Here is a 19,224-nt window from a genome sequence, read left to right as displayed (position 1 = left end):
GGGGGATCCCGGGGGGGTGCCGCCCACCGGGAGGGCCGTTCCCGGGGGATAAAGCGGGTGCGCGGCGGTGGATGCGGCGATGGGCGCGGGATGGCGGCGCTGGGGGCGCTGGTGAAGAAGGCGTGGAGCGTGCGGAGGTTCGTGGTGCTGCTGTGCGCGCCGCTGGCGCTGGTGCCCGTCCTGCTCAGCCTCCCCCCCAAGGTACCGCGCACGGAACCCCGGGTGGGCGCTGCGGGCTGGGACACCCGCTGCGGGGCACGGACCGGCAGCACAAACTGGGGGGCGCTGACTCGGGACGCGGACCAGGTGTATGGAGCGGCGTTCCACCCTGGGAAGTGGGGCTCAGCCCTGGGGACACGGAGCGGGTGCTCCGTGCCACCGCTCGCCTCGGCACCCTCAGTATTTGGCTCTCGGGAGGGTCACCCTGCTGCCTGCCAGGGTTTGACCGTGGAGGGAGGGGATAGCGAAGAGTGTGGGATGCCACTGCTCCTCTCCCTTTTGCAGCAACTTAAAGTGCGAGTGGAGGTGGCATCCTGCGTCCAAGTCAGGTTTATAGGGGGAAGAAGGGATAGATAACGTGAACTGTGTTTAATGTTTCTTTTATGGACTTTGGGAGGTGGGAGGATCGTATGGTTCAGCATCATCTCAAGCTCAGTGGCAATAATTGGTGCCTCTTGCTGGTACCCAAGTGTCCTGTAGTTTTTATCGGTAGTGCCCAAATGGCATCTGGGGAAACTGAGGCATAACCGGCATTACCCAGCGGGGGGCTTGCAGAGCGGGGGTAGAAGGTTAGTGCCTGGTACTGAGAGTCTGCTTGGCATCGCTGGCCCATCCCCTTAGCGATGGGAGTGGCAGCGGGTGGTGGTGCCAGCAGTGGGACAGGGACCTGCAGAGCTGTCCCGCTGTTCGTGCTGCAGGGCTGGGAATGCCAGGGAGACCTGAGTGCCGCCCACACCGCTCTGGGTGACTCTCAGGGGAACCTTTGGTGCTGTACCTGAAAAGGCTTTGTGAGTAAGATAAGTGGTGTTTTGTAAATGTGGAAGAACTGGTCTCCTCTTAGAGTTTGTGCTTTAGCATGTGTGATCTGCACATAAAGCAATCTGTGGCAAGGCTTTGGAGGCTGGAGGATTTTTGTTGCTATCCTACGTACACAGCTCTTGTGCACCAGGAACCTCTGAGCCTTGGGTGGAAGTCCATGGGGTAGTGAAGTCACTGTGGAATTTTGCATGGTTGACTTCAGTGCGAGCAGGATTTCGCCCTCATGTTCTGACTCAGATCCACTTGAGAATGACTTTGTTTACATCGGAAAAGAAGTAATGATCAGTATGTAGTGAATATAGAATAGTTCAGGTGCTGTAAGGACACAAAGTTGGCACTTAGTTCTGCCTGTACAGTGCTTGTCAGGTGAAACCTTCTCGTTTGAGATACAAAATACACCAGTGAAATTGAAAAATTACATAGATTGACCATTGCTTTATTTAGTGACACCATACATTAAAAGAGACATTTCTCTGGATTTAATATCACTTTTTTTCTCTGTTTTATGTATTGGCTGAGTTATGAATAGGACTGTGTTAAATGTCTGCCTCAAGGAGCAGAAAACACATTGCACAACAGGTACTAAATTCCCTTGCGGATTCGTAAGTGAATAGTTACATCCCTACATTCATTTTCAATAGCTGAACAAATGACTTCAAGTGTATTTAATGGCATCTTGTTTGTCTTTGGCACTTGGTAAAATTGTGAGCTAGGATTAGAGAGTGAGGAGATGCACTGTACGCTAAGTGCAAGCTCGTGTCTGGAACGTGCAGGAGTTAATTGTGAGAATAAATCACAGATGAACCCAGCGCTGTGGGAAGGGCTTTGATCTAGATGCTCTCTGTGCTGGTAGAAGTGTATAGTGTCACACGGGCTGTACAGGATTTGGATGTTCAGAAAAGGGATTTCTGTATGTGTACAGAAATAAAAAATGTCTCTGTGGTGTAATGGTGCTGCTCACATCCACTGAGCTCCTCCAGTGAGCTGGTAGCCCGCTCCAGGGTGCAGTCCATGGAAAACCTCATGAACAGGCTGGTCTGATCAACGCTGTTTTATTAAAGAAAAATGGTGTTGGGAAAGTGGAAATGTTTGCAGCTGAGCGAGTGGCAAAGCAGGGATACAGCTGTGGTAAAGGAAGGAGACCCTAGCAGAGCTGGCTGCTCTGCTGCTCGCCTTGGGGCTCTGTTCTTCATTCTCCATGGGCTCTAAAGCATCACAGGTGGTAGCAGTGACACTGGCTGGTACCTGTGCTGGTGCCTGTTGAAACCTGGGTGCTCACATGGGTGTTAATCAGTGCAACCTTTCAGGCAAGTCCAACTGCAGCTTCCCCACGTTCTCCCAGGGTTTGGCATGGGGGGGAACCTGTAGCTGTTAACTCCTGTACGCAGTTGTATCTGTTCATGTTCAGGGGTCAATGATTCATCCAAGGTTTTAACACTAAACTCTCTCACTTGTTCAACAAGAAAAGAAACTTGCTGTTGCATCAACAGGGGATTAAGTTCTGACGTCTGGAGCTTGCCTGACCCCCCCGTCCGCAGCCCGAGCCGCGAGGGGCTGTGGGAGAGGAAGGAGCAGGTTACGCTTTTAACCACAGTGTGGAAACAGCAAGGGGGAGGAACAGGCGGGGGCCAGCAGGCTGGGGATCGGGGTGGCAGAGTGTGGAAGTTGTCCTGGCGCGTGATGGCAAAGGCATGCCCTCAGCTGCACCGCCCGAGTCAGGTGGTCTGTCCTGACACGGGGCTCAGGTCCAGCCTTGTGCTCCCCTGGGCAGCCAGGTTGTGAGAGCTGCTGCAGGTGTTCAGCAAGAACTCAACTGACTGGGCTGCTGCTGGTGTTACTGGGAGTCTGTCCCAGGCAGGGCATCCAGGACAAGCAGGCTGGGGCAGGAGGAGCTCCTGCGTGATGTGCAGTCACTGTAACAACCGTGATGCTGCTGAGTACTTGAGCATCTGAAACATGGGGGTGTTGGACAAGTTGGAGAAGCCTGTACTCCTGCTGGGATGGTCGGAATGCTGCCTGGCAGGGTGTAACAGAAACTGGTAGGAGATAAAAAGCAGTGAGGCTCAGCCTCTGCTGGTGTCAGGATGAACCTTCCCTTGCAAGAATGTGTCTTACAGACACCTCTGCAGTACTTCCCTGCTCTGCCAATGCTAAAATCTGTTCCCAAATCATGTCACCATTTACCTTCTCCCTACTGGGATGCTCAGCAATTTTTATCTCCCAAGGGATTGCCACCATAAAAAGCCACCTCAGCTTTGGCTTCAAGGGCAGCATTTCGCTTGGATCTGGAGACCAAGAAGTCTTGACTTAAAGCTGATAGAACACAACAGGATATGGCTTCTTGGATTAGTATGTCCTTTCTGAGTGATACACTGTGATGTGGGTGCAGGGGGTTTTCCAGTGAAACCTACACCCAAGTGATATCCCCCTGGAAACAAAATCCTTTGAGAAAAATCATCCATCAGGTCTGCTCTTGCTTACTGGTGATGGACTCCAGCATCCACATCTTCACGCTGTGATTAAAGCTCCTGCCAGCTGTCACCCTGCAGTGGTTTTTCTCCAGATCCCTATGGGAGTCCCTTCACAGAGGGGTGGTGACAGGGCTGGCACTGCTGCTGTTATGTTAATTGCCCTTGTTTTTAATTGATGGCCTCTGTAGGTTGTGGAGAGGGAGGCTTGTGTAAGTGGCTTTGTCTACAACCTCCTTTCTCTTACATAGAGAAATGAAATTTCCACTTTGTGGGTGCGTTTGCTGAGACCTCAGGGTGAGCTCCCCAAGCTGTGTCTGGAACAGTGGTTTGTGTCCATCACATCAGGCAGCAGAAGGAAACGCTCTGTGTGGAGCCACTTCCCAGGAGCCAGTTCTCTGCACAAGGGTCTGTGTGTCACCTCACGCTCTGGTCGCTGCTGAAATGGCTGAATATTTGTCCCGTGAGTGGAAATGCCTGCGACCCCCCTGCTCAGAGGGCTGTGAATGATTGCAAAGAGCTGGGGCAGGGCAGGAGGGGCTGGAGGAACTGTTCTGTTGGAAGGGGCATGGGGGCACTTTTAATGAGCTGTGCAAAGAGCTCGTTCCAACAGCTTCTAATGAACTCAATGTCTACAGCCTCTTGGCTTGGTAACAGCTGAGGCAGCCAAATCTGCTAAAAGGAGCTCTGAGCAGGCAAATAGGGCCCAGTGCCTTCAGAAAACAGACTTGACTTCCTCAGTGGCCATAGAGCAATTTAAAATTAACTTGGATGTAATGGGTCCTCCTGGTTAGAACAAGGAGACTTTAAGATCTTCCAGAAGAAAAATTACATTGCTTGCACTGGAAAGCAAAGAGCATGAAGGGCGTCTGTGTGGGCAGAGGGGTGATGCAAGTGGGGATGGGAGTGGGGTGTCCTGCAAGCTGGAGGGGAGCTGGATCCTGGCTGGAGAGCATAGCAGGAGCATGGACAGGTAGGGAGCAGGCTGGAGAGCAGCCTGGCAGGAGAAGTGAGCGATTGTAGCCTGACTGTACACTTCATACACAAAGTCCATCTCTGCCATGTTTGCCAGTGGTGATTTGGGAAGGCCAGTTTCACAAAACTGGAAGCAATGGTCAGTTAGAAGATGAGAGGAAGAACTTCAGTGGGGAAAGACGGTGATAACTGAAAGTGCAGTGACTACATTTTACCACATCCTCTGTGAGCTTCAGTCCAGAGAGAGGGCAAGCCTGGCAAAGAGCAGGCTGGCACAGGGAAGATGTGAAAGCAGCAATAATTGGGCTAGGGGAAAGGGAAGTGGACATGAGTCAATATTAATTGGGAAATATGACTGCATATAAAACACGTCTGCCTGATTCCTGCCTCTGTTTGCATTGATTCAATGATTGTAAAGGTCTTTTCCAAGCAACTACATTTCTGTGGTTCCATGAAAAGAGATGCTCAAGAATTGAGGAAGAAATCCCTGGTCAGGGTGTTGAGGGTGATGAACACAAATGTTCATCAAAGAAACCCAGCCTGTGGTAATCTGTTGCCGGATGGACAATGCAGAAAAAGCCACATTCAGTGAACCATTTTTGTTCTATACTGAGCAAAATTCTGATAGTACAATCCTACAGCATAAGAAGTTGACTGATAATAAATATTTTTACTGTGACAGTAACTAAAAGGAAATTTAAAATGTCATACATCCAACCCTGGCTACTTTAAAATCTATACATTTAAGCAACTTCCATACGATAATTTTGCAAGAGCTGCCTGAAGAGTTTATTGTGTAAACTGAGTGTATTTCTACAAGCCCTAGTAAATATGGAGATCACCAGGGGTGCTGACCACAGGTCAGGCTGATTTGTAGCCCCCCTTGGGAAGTATTTAAAAAAACCCAAAAGGGGGGAGATCATAATACATAATTAGCTCAATACAGCTGCTGGACTGGCTACCCACAGCCAAGGTGGTTAATGTTATATTTGTGTGTATGGGACATGTGGAAGTTGACAAGAGCAGTGAAGAGTCTACCAGGCTGCTCTTTGTGGAGTTGGTGACTTTTTGCCACACATTCAGTTTGCCACTTTATCTGAGCTTCAGCTGTCTCATTTTAAAACAGACACTTTTGTTGTTGTTGTTGTTTTGCCAACTACAAAATACTTCAAAAAGTTAAATAAAAGTGTTTAATAAGCTTTATGTCATTTTAGGAGAGGAAAATAGATTCCCTGAAGCTCTTGCAGCTTTGTGGGCCTGTGTTACTGGCCCCTTTCTAGCCACTCCGCAAATAGCCAGCGGGAGCAAAACGACTCCACTGGCAGGAAGGCTGGTAAACAGGGCTTGGGTTATGTCCAGATTACATAATGCTTGCAGGAGCTGGGTTAGTAGAAATCAGATTCACATCTCCATCCTGCTGGAGAGCAGGCAGTGAGTGCAGTGTGGCTGGTAGCAGTTACAGCTGTGACACGAGAACACTCAGTGTTTGTTTTTTTTCTCCAAGTAGTTCTGTAAATCACAGGTAGAATGTTTCTTTGTGATAGCAGAGGGATAAAAGGGCTTGAAAAGCTCCAATTCAGCCAAAATCTCTCTGGGTATTGGGATCAAGGTCCTGGAGGAGCCCTGTCTGCCACTCTTTTACCTGGTTATAGGGTGATGGAGCCTGTGTGGGGCTGATGGGGCTGTGATGACCATGCAGCATTCAGAGGTTGATGGAGAAAACCCAAAGTTTGGCAGTGCCAAGGTAGGGCTGAATCTGCCTGGTGGAAGCTAGGGTCTGATGGGGAACAAGGGGCAGCCAAAGGTCCTGGTGTCCCTTTCCGGCTGGCAGTGAGGACTGGTGGCTTGTGTCTCAGTGCTATGCCTGGGTGAGCCAGCTCGCCTTACCTGACCCACATTCCCTGCCAGAGCCTCCTTTCCCCGGGGCACCTCATCTGCCCTTCCCGGAGACCACCAGGTCTCCTGCCCATGGGAGACTACCTCGTGGCTTGGCTTCCTCTGCCATAGCTCAGCAGGTCCCCCAGTGTGGAAAATCCCCGGTGCTTTCAGTGTAGCAAAGATGAGATCTGTGTCTGGAGGGGCAGAGGTCGAACCCAAGGCTCTTGAGCAACAGGAAGAAGAGCTGCTGCAGTCCAGACCTGCAAGCTGCTTCCCTGGAAATCATTAAATGGTTATAAAATTAACCTGATCACAAGATCCATTTTAAAGTTCATATGTGCCACCATTTTCCCCCATTAACTTTGATAGAATTCTGTTGAAAAATATAAATACAAAGCTGCAGGGAGGTACGAGAAGTAGAAGGAGTCTTGACAAGGATGCAGCCAAGGCATGGAAGGATAAAGATCATGTGGAGGTGATGGTGCCACACTGAGCAGTGGTGCAGCTCAGCCTGTCCAGTGGCACCTGTGGCCAAATCCCTCAAGGACCATTCTACTGACATTTGTTAGCATTTGTTGTTTGTGTACTAACCAAACATACTAGACACTGGGGGCATTAATTAATTAACATTTACAAAATATCTTAAAATCAAGAAACTTTCAATTTCATGCAGAGTTTGGTTCCATTTTATTGATGACTTTTTTTTTTCATTCTGGGGAATGCTTGGTTGAAATCAAAGTTGTTCTGGAGTGGTCTTGTTCCTTTTTTGTTCAATGATGGTCCTATCTCAAAAATCTTTTCAATATAGCTGCAATTTGTCTTCTTTTAGGGTAGAATAAATTGGATAAACAGCACTACAGCTTTCTTCAAGTGGTTTGTTGTTGATCCATATAGGTTTCAAAATTCAGGGAAGCCTTTCACATAGCAGTTCTTTCTACCCTGTTTCAGTTTTACCCCTTGGCTTTTGATCTGGCAGTGAAGAGGAGTTATTAGATTGATGCTGTGTCTCATTGCAATGTTTTCCAGAACATTTGCCATACACTGGAGAATAAATACCCATTACTTATAATTAGTTTTCTAAATTGTACATCTTCTATTTCATAAAGTCAATTAAAGCCTTCACTGATATGCTCTTGTATCATTGTTAAATATTTTCAGTTGCTCTACACCTGTAAGAGCCAAAATGTCTTTATTTTGAAGTTGACTTTGGTGCAACTTTCTTTGAAGGAAACTGAAGAATATTTTTCCAGTGGGAGAAAAGAATTATCCATATGGCCTTTGGAAATCAAATGAAAAAGATCTTAATGAGAGCAAAGCTATTTCTCTGACATATAAAAAGAACCATAGCAAAGAGGAATTGTCAGTTGGCACAGGAATTAAATCAATAATCTAGTGGCAAACACTTTAAAACATGGTTCTTTATTTTTGTAAAGTTTAACACTGCCAGGTTTGCTGCTCTGATCCTGCTGGTTTGGGGGAAGTGAAGCGCAGGGAGCCCATGAGAGCTGCCAGGTGCCAGGGCTGAGCTGAGCCTGAGGGTTTTACTTCACACTCTCTCATGTCATCTTATTGGCATCTAAAATTAGGTCTGAAAGTGATCTTTAAATCCAGATATTGGGCACTTCATATGAGGCATTGACACTGGTACAATTAATGTATGAAAAAAAAATCCAGTTATACTCAGTTCTGGTGTGCTCATGTTTCTGTGTACACTGAGGTGCTGGGACCTTGCTAGCAGGACCACTTGTGAATGCAAAGCCTGGGTGCTAAAAGCAAATCAGAAATTCTATCATTTTGTCCACCTTTCAAACCCTCACTTGCAGATGTAGTGAACAATAAATCCATATCGGTTTTGACCTCATTCAGCCCAGGCCTGCAGCAAATTGTTCATAGGTGAACAAGCAGGTGGTGGTTGTACTGCACCTGCTCTGGTGCCTGGCTGAACCCTCAAATGCTGTGGCTGAGACCACATTATCCCCAAAATGGAGCTCCCCACAGTCCCCAGCTCACGCTGTTCCTAGCCTTGGCAGGGAGCAGAGCCATCATCTCCCTCTCAGAAGCTCAGACTTGGTACAGGGGAGGAAGGTCCCAGCAGAAGGACAGAGGTGCCTTTGAGTAGCAATTCAACGCGCTCAACAAGCTGGAAAAGTGATAAAATAAATAGTTTTGTGGCTTCCAAGTGATTCTCAGCAGTTATTTATAGTGCTGTGGGCACTCTGCCCTGTGCTTGCTGACAATATCCCTGTTCAGCCCCGCCGTGACCGAGCCCAGCTCTGTGCTGGGCTCCCCCAGGGCTCTCCCATCCCGGGCTTGGGGCCGCTCGCCTGACTTCCTTCCACTGCTCGTTATTTTGGCCATGGCTGTCGTGACAAATGGCTTTGGTCTAGTTTGTGCCTCCTGGGTGGATGGATGAATTCACACTGCAGTGTGAGGGCACTGGGTTTCTGCCAGCCTTGGCCAAGGCTGGGGTGATGCCGGGTGATTCCTGCCCCCAGGAAGTGGTGTGACACCAGGGTGCTTGATTTACTGATTTCCGTAGGGGCTGGGATGGGTTGCCATGGAATGGGTTCTCACAAATCTCTTGGGAGACTCTGATTCAAGAAAAGAAGCTTTTCTGCATGCTGCCTATTGCAAATGTGTGGAACATCCATCTCCCAAGGCTGTTTTTGCATAGCCGTGCAGAGCATGGCCTGTGGAAGTTGAAGGGAAAGCACAAACATTAAGTGGGTCAGATACTGGGACACCTGAGGATGTTAGCAGCAATGCCAGCCCTAATTCAACATTGTGGGACAGTTCCTGCTCTCCAAAGGTTCCTTGGTTGATGCCTGTGAGCCTGCAGCATGTGGGAAGCTCAGGCAATCACGGAGGGTTTTGGTTTTGCTGTGGTCTCATATCAGTGCTGAACCCCTTACACAATGTAGGGGGAAGACGTTGTACTTGATGGAAATTATTTGGGAGAAATACTCTGTCCTTAAGGGAGTAAATGGAGCATTTTGCTTGTCTAAGTGTGACAGGTGACAAGATGTCTCTGTAATGCCAAGTCTCACTTTTCCTCTCCTCCTTTTGCAGGAAGGAAGATGTCTCTATGTGATCCTGCTGATGGCCCTGTACTGGTGCACGGAGGCACTGCCCTTGGCTGTGACAGCTCTGCTGCCCATCGTCATCTTTCCCTTCCTGGGGATCCTCCCATCTAACAAAGTTTGCCCACAATACTTTTTAGACACCAATTTCCTCTTCCTCAGTGGTTTAATCATGGCCTCGGCCATTGAGGAGTGGAATTTACACCGCAGGATTGCACTCCGGGTGCTCATGTTGGTGGGAGTCCAGCCAGCCAGGTGACTATGGGAGCAGGGGGTTCTCCATGGGGGATGTGAGCTGAAGGTGCTTGGGAAGTGGCTCTGCTGCTCCTACAGTGGGGGGTGTCCACACCTCCTTTTCTCCAGCTTATTGTGTTTGTTCAGCTGTTTGCCTTTGCCCCTGGGCCAGTGGAGCACAGGGAGAATTGTTTGGTTCAGCCCCATGCTTGTGCTCCATCCAGTTTCAGGAGAGTCATAGAAATCCTTTTGGGTATTGGTTTTGTTATCTCTGCACATGAGCCTCCTAATGTGTCAGAGAACTTGCCAAACTGAAGAAATTCAGCTTTTCCTTTTTTCTCTCTTTCAGACTAATCTTAGGGATGATGTTGACAACGTCTTTCCTGTCCATGTGGTTAAGTAATACTGCCTCCACTGCTATGATGCTTCCAATTGCAAATGCAATTTTAAAAAGCCTCTTTGGGGAAAAAGACACATCTAAGGATATGAACAGGGAAAATGAAGAAAACCAAGGTAATTGAGACAGGGCAAGTAGTACAAGCCGGCTGAGATCTGCCCTGCTGCTCTCGAATCTCCCTGTTTTATCAACTTCACTGGCACAAATACCACATTCCTGAGCTTGCAGCTCGATCTCAGGACTGGTCCCACTTTACTGCATACTTTATTCCCAGGGTGGAAGAATATTGGCAGAAAACTCCCTTTTATCCTGCCCTTTTCTCATGTCATGCAGGAGGCAATGCTTATGAGTGGCCTGGAAAACCAAAAAGCGGCAATGCCCAGCCAAGCTGCTCCATAAACCTGCTGCTGGCACAGGTTAAAGCCCAGCTCTGTGGCACAGTGGTGGTGGGAATTGTAGGGATGCATTGCTGGGGGACAGCTGGAGCCAGGGAGGGCTGTAGAAGGGGCAGATGAGTGCTATGGGATGGTGCAGGGTGGGTCCCTCCCTGTGGCACACAGAGCTGTTGTGCTCTTGGGACATGTGTGTTCTCCTCTTGTTTTCCTGTTTGTTCACCCATGGAACTGGAGCCTGAGCTGGGGGGGAAAGCAAGGACTCAAGGGAAGGCTGGCAGGTTAAATATCTATCTATGAAGTGCTTTGTGATTTTTTTCCATCTTGATGCTGCTGTTTGGTGTTGTTCTTGAGCAGGTTGAGGACAGGTCAGGGGTATGTGGCCAGGTAAGGCCTTCCTCCAGCCTTCTCTTCACGAGTCATTTACCAGAACTTTGGGCTTCTGGCAGACAGTGATGAGAAACAGCAAACCAGAAATGATGTCCTGACATCCCCTTTGTAGCTACTGCTGATAGCTGGAGCAGTAGTCACAGCTTCTTCTTCTGCTGCTTCTTCTTGCACTAATTAGTAATTCATCTGCCTGTGATTTAAAAGCAATGGCTTTTTGGTTCCCCTTGAGTCCTAAGATAAAGGAGTCCCCAGAAGAAGACTCAAACATGTGCACACTCTAATAAAGATATAATTAATCATTCATCATAAATGTTTAACAATCATGAGATATTTTCACTCCAAGTTGCTTTATCACATTTGCTTTATGAATTTTTGACTGTTCACATCTATTAAAATCAATCCCACGGATTTCCTTGCTATAATTTCCTGTTCTGTGTTTTGTCAGTCTGCTTTTAACCTTCTTGACCCCAGCCTCTGAAACTGACTGTGTAGTTGTGGCTGTAAATACAGTAGAGTTTGGGAACACATAAAAGGAAAATTCCCCCCTTGTCCTAGACACTGTTAAGCATGGAATTAACATCCTTGACTCACAACACTTGCAGTGGTGAGAGAAACCAGAAAAGGGAAGGGAGGGGCATGCAGGTAGAAGAATGAATAAAGTGATGCTTTGCAAATACCATGTGATGGTGTGATGATGTTGGTTTGTTGTTTTTTTTTTTTTTTTGAGATAGAGGCTTTTGAAAGTCATAAATACAAGTGAAGGAGGAATCACCTGTAAAATGTACAACATTCTGTACATCAAAATGCGTGTTTTCATGTAGACTTTTTATTTGAAATTTAGTGTCCCAAGGTGGACTCATCCTTTTCTGTAATCTTTCTGAATGGATGAGCAAAGCTGAGTTCCTTGAAGGAAGCCCTAAACCTGAAGTCAGTCAAAAGTGACTAATCTCATGTTACACTTAGGAGTGGAGATGTACAGATGGGAAGAAGGTATATTCATTTCATAGTTTATTAAATGTTTATAATCTATCTGAATCGTGATCTGTGCTCCAAAAAGATTTATTTGTGAAGGGAGCTGTATGTGGAAGGAAACTTGTACAATGCCATGTGATAAGATCAGTTTGCAAACTGACTTGGTTTCATAACAATGTAGTAGAGTCCATGAGGCTAAAAAATATCTGAGTGGTTAAAAATAATAATTTAAAATATAATAAAGAATATGTGATGTTTCAAAGCACTTGGTTTACAGAAAAAAATCTCAACAAGTGTGTGAAACCAGTTTTGTATAGGGCTTTGCTTACACACGCAGTGCCAGAATTTAAGTGATCTCTGATCGGTTGGTGACACTTTTTTCCTGATGAGAAAATCTCAGACTTTCAATCATCTATGTCCATGCCCAGCCACGTGGGCAGCATGTCATAGATCAGCAAATATTTACATTCTTGTGTCATTGACAGCTAAAACTGGGTGTAGTCATTTGTTCATTTTGACACTCTTGGTTTCTGGTGCAAGAGAGCAGTAGTGAGGTTGGGGGGCTGAAGTCCCAGCTGGTTCTGGTGGATCAAAGCAGGGTTATAAATTTAACACCAACAGACATTTTTCAGCTTCCAGAATTTTCCTTTTGGAGGTGGATTATAGATTCCCCGCAATTCTGTCTGACATCTCCAGCAATAGGTGTGTGACAAGCTGGCAGCTGCTGTGTCAGTGAGCCTGACCTCTCTCCTGCTTCTGCCCACTAACCCATCATTGGCAATATTTCATTTCTCTGAGCACCTTAAATATCTCCAGGTAAAAATCACAAGAAAATATTTCCATTCTTTTTTTCCTTCGTAGAGAATATTCTGCAAATTCAAGATAAACTGCAGTCAGTGCTTGAGGTGTAACTCTGAGTCACAGACCTGGAAATAATGTCTCTAAAGGAGCAGGTGGGACATGTGCATTTTTGGACACTGCTGCCTGGTTTGACTGGCTAATCCCAGGCTGTGCTGGAGGGTGTGGCCACAGCACTGCTGCCTGCATCCCTCAGTGGGTAGAAATAGTCCTATTCAGGTCTTCTGAACCTTTCAGAAACAGTAAAAATGTCATTAAAGCAAAAATTATCTATGAAAAGCATTTCTGCCTCTAAGGTAAGTGAGTTATTTTGGTGAAATGGCCACAGAATCCTCATACTGCCCTGTGAGAGGTGTGTACAGCTGGGTCCAAACTCTGTTATCTTTGGCCTTTTCTGACGTACGGACCTGTAATAATTTTCAATTCCTTTTTTACAAGTTTCATAGGAAAAGCTCTGCAGTATGCCTCGCTTTCCTTTGCATGGTTACGTTTGCAATCCTTCCTTGAAAGATAAATCACAGATGGTCCTGCCCAGATGGGATTGTAGTCTGAGTTTAGCAGGGAAAAAAATTGAACAATGTTGAGGTAAAATGAAATGTCTTTGCAGAGCCAGGACTGGGCTTGAGTGGGACAGCATTTTAAGAGCCTTTGGGCTAAATCCATTGAGGGATCAACAGTCAACCATGGGTTGATGTTCATCCTTCTAATTACATCCTTTCATTGTGGCAAGGTTGGGATGAAAGCTCAGCATGTGTGTGTCCAAGCCAATTAACTCCAATTCAGTAAATTAGCGATGTGTAAAACATGACATTGCAAAAATCCCTGGTTCACTGAGCTGGAACAAGCGCCGTGTCTTTGGCACACACGTGAGTGAGTCCTGAGACTTTGGCTGCTGGCTTCTCTCCATGCTTTAGATCTCTAGGTCATTGTGGGTGGAAGGGGATCAGGTTTTGGGCTAAGAAGAGGTGCAAGGAAATTTGGGGACTGCTTGAGTGGCAGGAATTGGGTTCTGTATAGAGCTGTCTGCAGAGCCCAGGGAAGTGCAGGCACACAAACCTCTGGACCCAAAAGCACACAGAGAGCAGAAGGAAAGGCAGCAGAGCCAGCAGTGGTGGGGAAGGACCACGTGTGCTGAAGGTGGATAAAACCCACAAGTGCTCCAGTCCTGCCAGGAACATGGGAAATGGGGTTTGATAGCACATCTCCCAACCTCAGGAGGTCAAGCCATGGCCACAAATGCCACGAGCCTTAATGTCAGGTCTGGTAACAGAGAGTGATTGTATTGCATTTCCATCTTTTGATTTCTGGGTGCTCCTGTGGGTTGGTGTGGTTTAGGGGTGTGCAGCTCCCAGTTTACTGGGACTGGCTCCTCAACCTGCAGGGTCTGTCATTTGTGGAGAGGATGATGGGCTTGGAATGGTTCTTGCTGTCAGGGTGGCTTTTGGAGGACCTGGTACAAAACCTAATCCCCAAATGTGTCTCACTCTTGCCTTTAAAGAAGGAATTACAGCTTTATGGTGACTGCTCTAGATGTCTGCAGGGTGTAAAATGGGAATGTAGCTCAGTGACAGGAAGTGCTCCTGCTGTGCCTTGGGGAACCTGCCTTACAGATACAACCAGGCCCAACAGTGTTTCTTCCTAAGAATGACTTATGGTTATTCCTCCCCTAGAAAAACCCACCCCAAACCCATGACTTGGTAAGGGATGCCCTGGAACTCTTGGCTGTGTTAGAGGATCCCAAAGCCCAGCCTGTGGCAAAAGCAGTAAAGGGACCAAGTGCCTGGGTGTTGGAGGAGAAGCTGGGTGCTGTGGTGGGGCTGGAGCAGTGGCAGGAAGAGGTGGGCTTGTTCATCCCTGCCAGGTGCTCCTGACCCCATCCCCTTGGTGTGAGCTCACCCTTCATTTGCACAGCCCCTCTTCTAAAATGGTAGCTGTTTCCTCTGTCCCTCTGTTTGGTTCAAGGAGAATTTTCTAGATGCTTTGAACTGTTTTAAAGTCCTCATCTTTCTTTTTCAGCATCTTTTCAGCAGAATAAACTTTACACTGTACCAACTGAGATGCAGTTTCTGGCAAGTACTGAGGAGTAAGTTAACTATAAAGTTTGTATAAGAGAGTTGAGAGAGAATTATCCCCTGAGCTAGACCACGTGTTAGGAATTTGAAATTCAATCATTGCAATGTTTCGATTATACCGAACATCCCAGTCACTAGCAGCCTGATGATAAAAACCCTCCTCTGTGTGCCCAGCATCCCTCTACATGTTCAAATCATTACAGAGGTTTATTTCAGCCACTCTAAAATCATAGCCAGAGGTGTCTCCTGCTGGGGATTTGTGCCTTGGTTTTCCCAGGAACATCAAATGTGTGAAGCCGATGATGTAAAACCCCCCAGGATTTACACACTGGCGGTGGTCCTGCTTTGATAACAAGGATGGGAAGGAAGCATCTTTTTCAGGAACACAGGAACAGATGTTTCTTTCCTCAAATCTATCAAATTTTAGTTCTTTTTCCTTTTGGCAGTCCTTTGGACTTTATGCTCAGGGTTACAAGCTGCTGAGGGGCTGGGCAAGGCACTCAGCTCCTATGGATGGGTCTGAGGGTGCTCTGTCCTCTGCGAGGCTGACAGTCCTGTGTGGCACTTCACCAAGCAGACCCCTCTGCAGCACTGAGCTGCTAAGGTGTCCTTGAGCACACTGGTAGCTTGGATTTCTAAAAACTGGGAATTTTCCTTCTGTCAAGGCTCTGAAGTGGTTGCGCTGTATTTAAACCAGGGCTTTCACCGGATTCTCTTTTGGACTATTTTAAAGCAAAGATCTGGCGGAGGAGAAGGAGATTTCCAGTGATGCTCTCTCAGACTTAAAGAAGGAGGAGGAATACAAAACAAACATATGGAAAGGTTTCCTCATCTCAATCCCATATGCAGCCAGCATCGGAGGTACAGCAACGCTGACAGGAACTGCGCCAAACCTCATCCTTCTGGGACAGCTGAAGAGGTATGGGAGGCTCTCCTGGGGAGCCTTGTAAATCCTGCAAGACAGAGACATGTTCTTCATCCCTGTAGGAAATCCCTTTCTGTGCTGAGTTTGGAAAATTCATGCCCTTCCAGAACGTTTTGGGAAATGAAAGCAGGGAGTGCACCAGCCTTAGACTTAATAAGCAGGTTTCCAGCGAAGCCAGGCAGGCTGTCAGCCAAACTGGAGCATGTGTGCTTCACCTCACTGATGCTTTTAATCCCACTGAATTTAATGGGACTTGACTCCATGCCTACAGTTAACCTGGTAACTGTTCTGGTGAAGCAGACTGTGTAGTGCTTTGTGAGCAATTACAGCTACTGCTGTATGGGAGAAAGAAAAATAATGAACCCACTACTTCTGGCCTGTTTTCTCAGTCATAAAAGATTCCTCCTATGTGCATAGGAGCAGAGATTTGTGCCAGCCCAGGTGCCCCCAGGTATTTCTTACCTTTGCTGACCTCTACAAGAAGTACATACAGCATGTCCTGGGCACTGCAGCATCCCTGCAAGGTTCATGTCCAGACTCTCCAGCAGTTTCTGTAGCAGGATTTAATCCTGGGTGCCCAGGAATATCTTTGTACAAAGGCATTGCCCATCTGGAGAGGGATTTCCAGATCTTTCCTTGCAGGCTTGCACAGCTGGGCTGGGTGAGATGGGGGTGGCAGGATGTCCTGGTGGTTGTCCCAACACAACGCTCCTCACATTTCCTTGTGTCCCAGATAACTCCTAAGGCACACACAGAGATAGTTTTTAAATGCACAGGGGCAGGTTTGTGGGATATCTCACTGCTGATTTCAGATGCTTGTTTACCCGTGGATGGGAGGGTTGCTTTCCCATCTTGCATTAACTTGATTTTTCCCGTTTGCTTAGTTATTTTCCAGAATGTGATGTGGTGAACTTTGGTTCTTGGTTTATGTTTGCATTTCCTTTAATGCTGATTTTTCTTCTCATGGGATGGCTATGGATCTCCATCCTGTATGGAGGAATTAACCTGAGGTATGTTGATATTCACTACACATGTATGTACTCTGGTTATATTAGCATTGTGAAATACATATTCATCATGATTCTCATCCTAAATCTACTGATACCACCCCGGATCATCTCCTGGAAGGTGGGGGAATTTATAACTAACTCTAGCATGCCCATCCCATAACAAGTCATCTGTTTTTAAAAAGCTGATGTACAATAGGAAGGTTTTAAAGATATCTCATAGTTACATATACTTTATCCAACTGAAATATGTGTACAGAGTATGTATTATTTTTAAATGTATAATTTTTAAATGTTATTTTACTGCCTGACCTTGGCCTCTGGAGGGTAAATGGGAGATTTTTAATGACAGAAGGAAAAGCAAGATCTAGCTTTGGAGATCATGACAAAATCTTAGTTCCCCATAAAAGAGACAGGATTTCTTCTTGGGGCAAAAACCTGGGTTTGGAACAGATTACTTCACAACAGGGCTTAATTTTACAACAACGTGTTAATCTGTAACTGAGAATAACATGTTTTTCCGGTAAATCTTGCAACCCCTTAGTGTGCACAACCTAAAGTGATTGCAGCATTGCTCTGCTGCTCATGTGGAGCCTTTTTTCCCCCTCCACACTCTCACAAGTGATAGTAACAGTCTTGCTTCCTCCAGGGACCGTACAGAATTTGTAATATTTAGAAGAGTCTTTAATTGTTGTTTTGACTTTAAAATGCAAATGGGGGGAGAGGGGGGAAAAGAGAACAGGTGTCCAAATATTTACACTGTCTCAGACATGGGGGGGGAAAAATCAATGGGAAAGTTTTAATCCAGAAAATGCCAAAGGCTTGTCCTTAACTTGCTGGTGGGGCTTCTCAGGAGGCTCTGCGTGCTGCTGTGTGATGCTTGGCTGGCTCCCACTGCCCTGTGCCAGGGCTTGTGTGGAGCCCAGCCTGAATTCCCATTTCCCATGGTGAGGGCTGGGCATGGTCCCGGCATCCGGCCGGCACAGCCCCAGCCCCTCAGGTGAGGGAAGAGGCCGAAGCCCCCGGTGAAAGGCAGGGTGGCTCTGGTGCTCAGGGAACGTGATGCTCTGTGTTTGGTTTGGCTCGTCGCCGCCAGCACAAAGCCCGGCTGTATTGGGATAGCTGGGCCAGCGCGGATACCAGAATTCCCCAGTGGGGAGGTGCGTGGAAGAGGCACTGCAAAGCTCTGCAAGTACAGCCAAGGCTCCACAGGAGCCTGTTGGGATGCTTGGGCTGTAACTGCTTGGGGATAGTGGCTGAACTTTCTCTGTGGGCAGGTCCTTGGTGTCTGTAGCTGGGCACAGGCAGGCAGACGTTTCGGCTTTGCTTGAATCCAAAACACAGCAAAAGGCTGAGGTATGGGCTGGCTGAGCTGAGGCTGCTGTTAATAACACCTCCCCAAAATTAAGAAATTAAAGGGCCAGGAGCTTGAAGTGCAGGAGCTTCTGAATGATCAACCATTCAGCCATATAGACCATCCAGCCAACACATCCCTTTGAAACAATAAGTGTGTTAAGGAAGGGCAGGCACCACGGGGATGGGCTGATGCCTCTGATACAGAAATTTGGGGTTGTAGGTTTAATCAAGGTCACAGGCAGTGTTAGAAACCAGGTTCAGTGTCATGGGATATGGTGGGAGATGAAGTGCGAGATATGAATATATCATTTGTATGCACATGCTACAAAGGAGCAAACTGTGTGCAGTCAGTGCAGCCGGGCTAAGAGGCTTAGCCAGGAGCACATTAACATTCCCGGCCACTTAGAAATTCCTCACATTTTTGTTGATCCTCAGCAGCATCCTGGGATCACCCAGGAAATTACAAGTGACTTGAAAAATGAAGGGACATATTCATTTTCTGTGTCACCCTATTTCCTAGTCGTTCTGCCCAAGTAGGTAACTTGCTTGGAAGGAAGACAAGGAAATCTTGGAATGTTGGGACTTTCATTTGGCAATCACAGCCCATGCTGGAGGAAACAGTTCAGAATATAAATAAGAGGAAACTTCCTCACCTCTGCAGGGTCTCCTTTGTATGAATGCATAGACAAAGGGTATATAATATATATATAGTATAAATAAGGCCTATTACCTTTATCTCAGCAGAGATTTTCGTTGTTAGTCTTCATAATCTGAAGATAACACAAACTGAGCTGCCAGAGATGTTCAGCTCTTTGAACCTTGCAGAGCAGGTGCTGGAGAAGGACACTGAGTCCTCCATGTGCTGCAGTAGAAGATGCAGTATTTCCTATGTGTCACTTGGGTCAGAGGCATGTAAAAATGTAATTGTGTTTCTTGGCAGGGGCTGGAAAACAAAAAAGTCAAATATAAGAGTGGATGCAGAAGCCCGAGCCAAGGAGGTGATAAAGGAGGACTATAAGAAACTGGGTCCAACAAAGTGAGTTGTAAAGTTGGGATGGAAATGAGAAAGAAATTAAGTGTGTTTGCAAATATCCTGTTTTAAGAGTGGAGGACTGGGGGGAATGGAGTTTTTTAAAGAAGATTACACCTATATTTCCACTCAGTCTGTTTGTAACCTGCTGA

The 19,224-nt window shown here is 46.9% G+C and overlaps 1 protein-coding gene across 2 annotated transcripts in view; it reads left to right on the top strand.

The window, feature by feature from the left end:
- Positions 1 to 58: 58 nt before the first annotated feature.
- The window catches only part of SLC13A3 (solute carrier family 13 member 3), a 26,529-nt gene continuing 7,363 nt past the window's right edge, over positions 59 to 19,224 (top strand). Inside the window, exons 1-7 of one of the 2 annotated variants that reach the window (XM_008633925.2) lie at positions 59 to 201; positions 9,429 to 9,694; positions 10,023 to 10,186; positions 14,699 to 14,765; positions 15,488 to 15,673; positions 16,564 to 16,689; positions 18,983 to 19,078. In XM_008633925.2, the coding sequence (XP_008632147.1) occupies positions 91 to 201; positions 9,429 to 9,694; positions 10,023 to 10,186; positions 14,699 to 14,765; positions 15,488 to 15,673; positions 16,564 to 16,689; positions 18,983 to 19,078 (1,016 nt within the window). In that variant the 5' untranslated portion in view covers positions 59 to 90. The remainder of the gene's footprint in view (positions 202 to 9,428; positions 9,695 to 10,022; positions 10,187 to 14,698; positions 14,766 to 15,487; positions 15,674 to 16,563; positions 16,690 to 18,982; positions 19,079 to 19,224) is intronic. The other variant, XM_017733064.1, reaches the window with a different exon arrangement.

The sequence above is a fragment of the Corvus brachyrhynchos genome, unplaced genomic scaffold (genome assembly GCF_000691975.1).
Source record: "Corvus brachyrhynchos isolate BGI_N302 unplaced genomic scaffold, ASM69197v1 scaffold10, whole genome shotgun sequence".
NCBI classification, from domain to species: domain Eukaryota; kingdom Metazoa; phylum Chordata; class Aves; order Passeriformes; family Corvidae; genus Corvus; species Corvus brachyrhynchos.
Note: the sequence above shows the minus strand (reverse complement) of the source record. Positions and strands in the feature narration are given on the sequence as shown.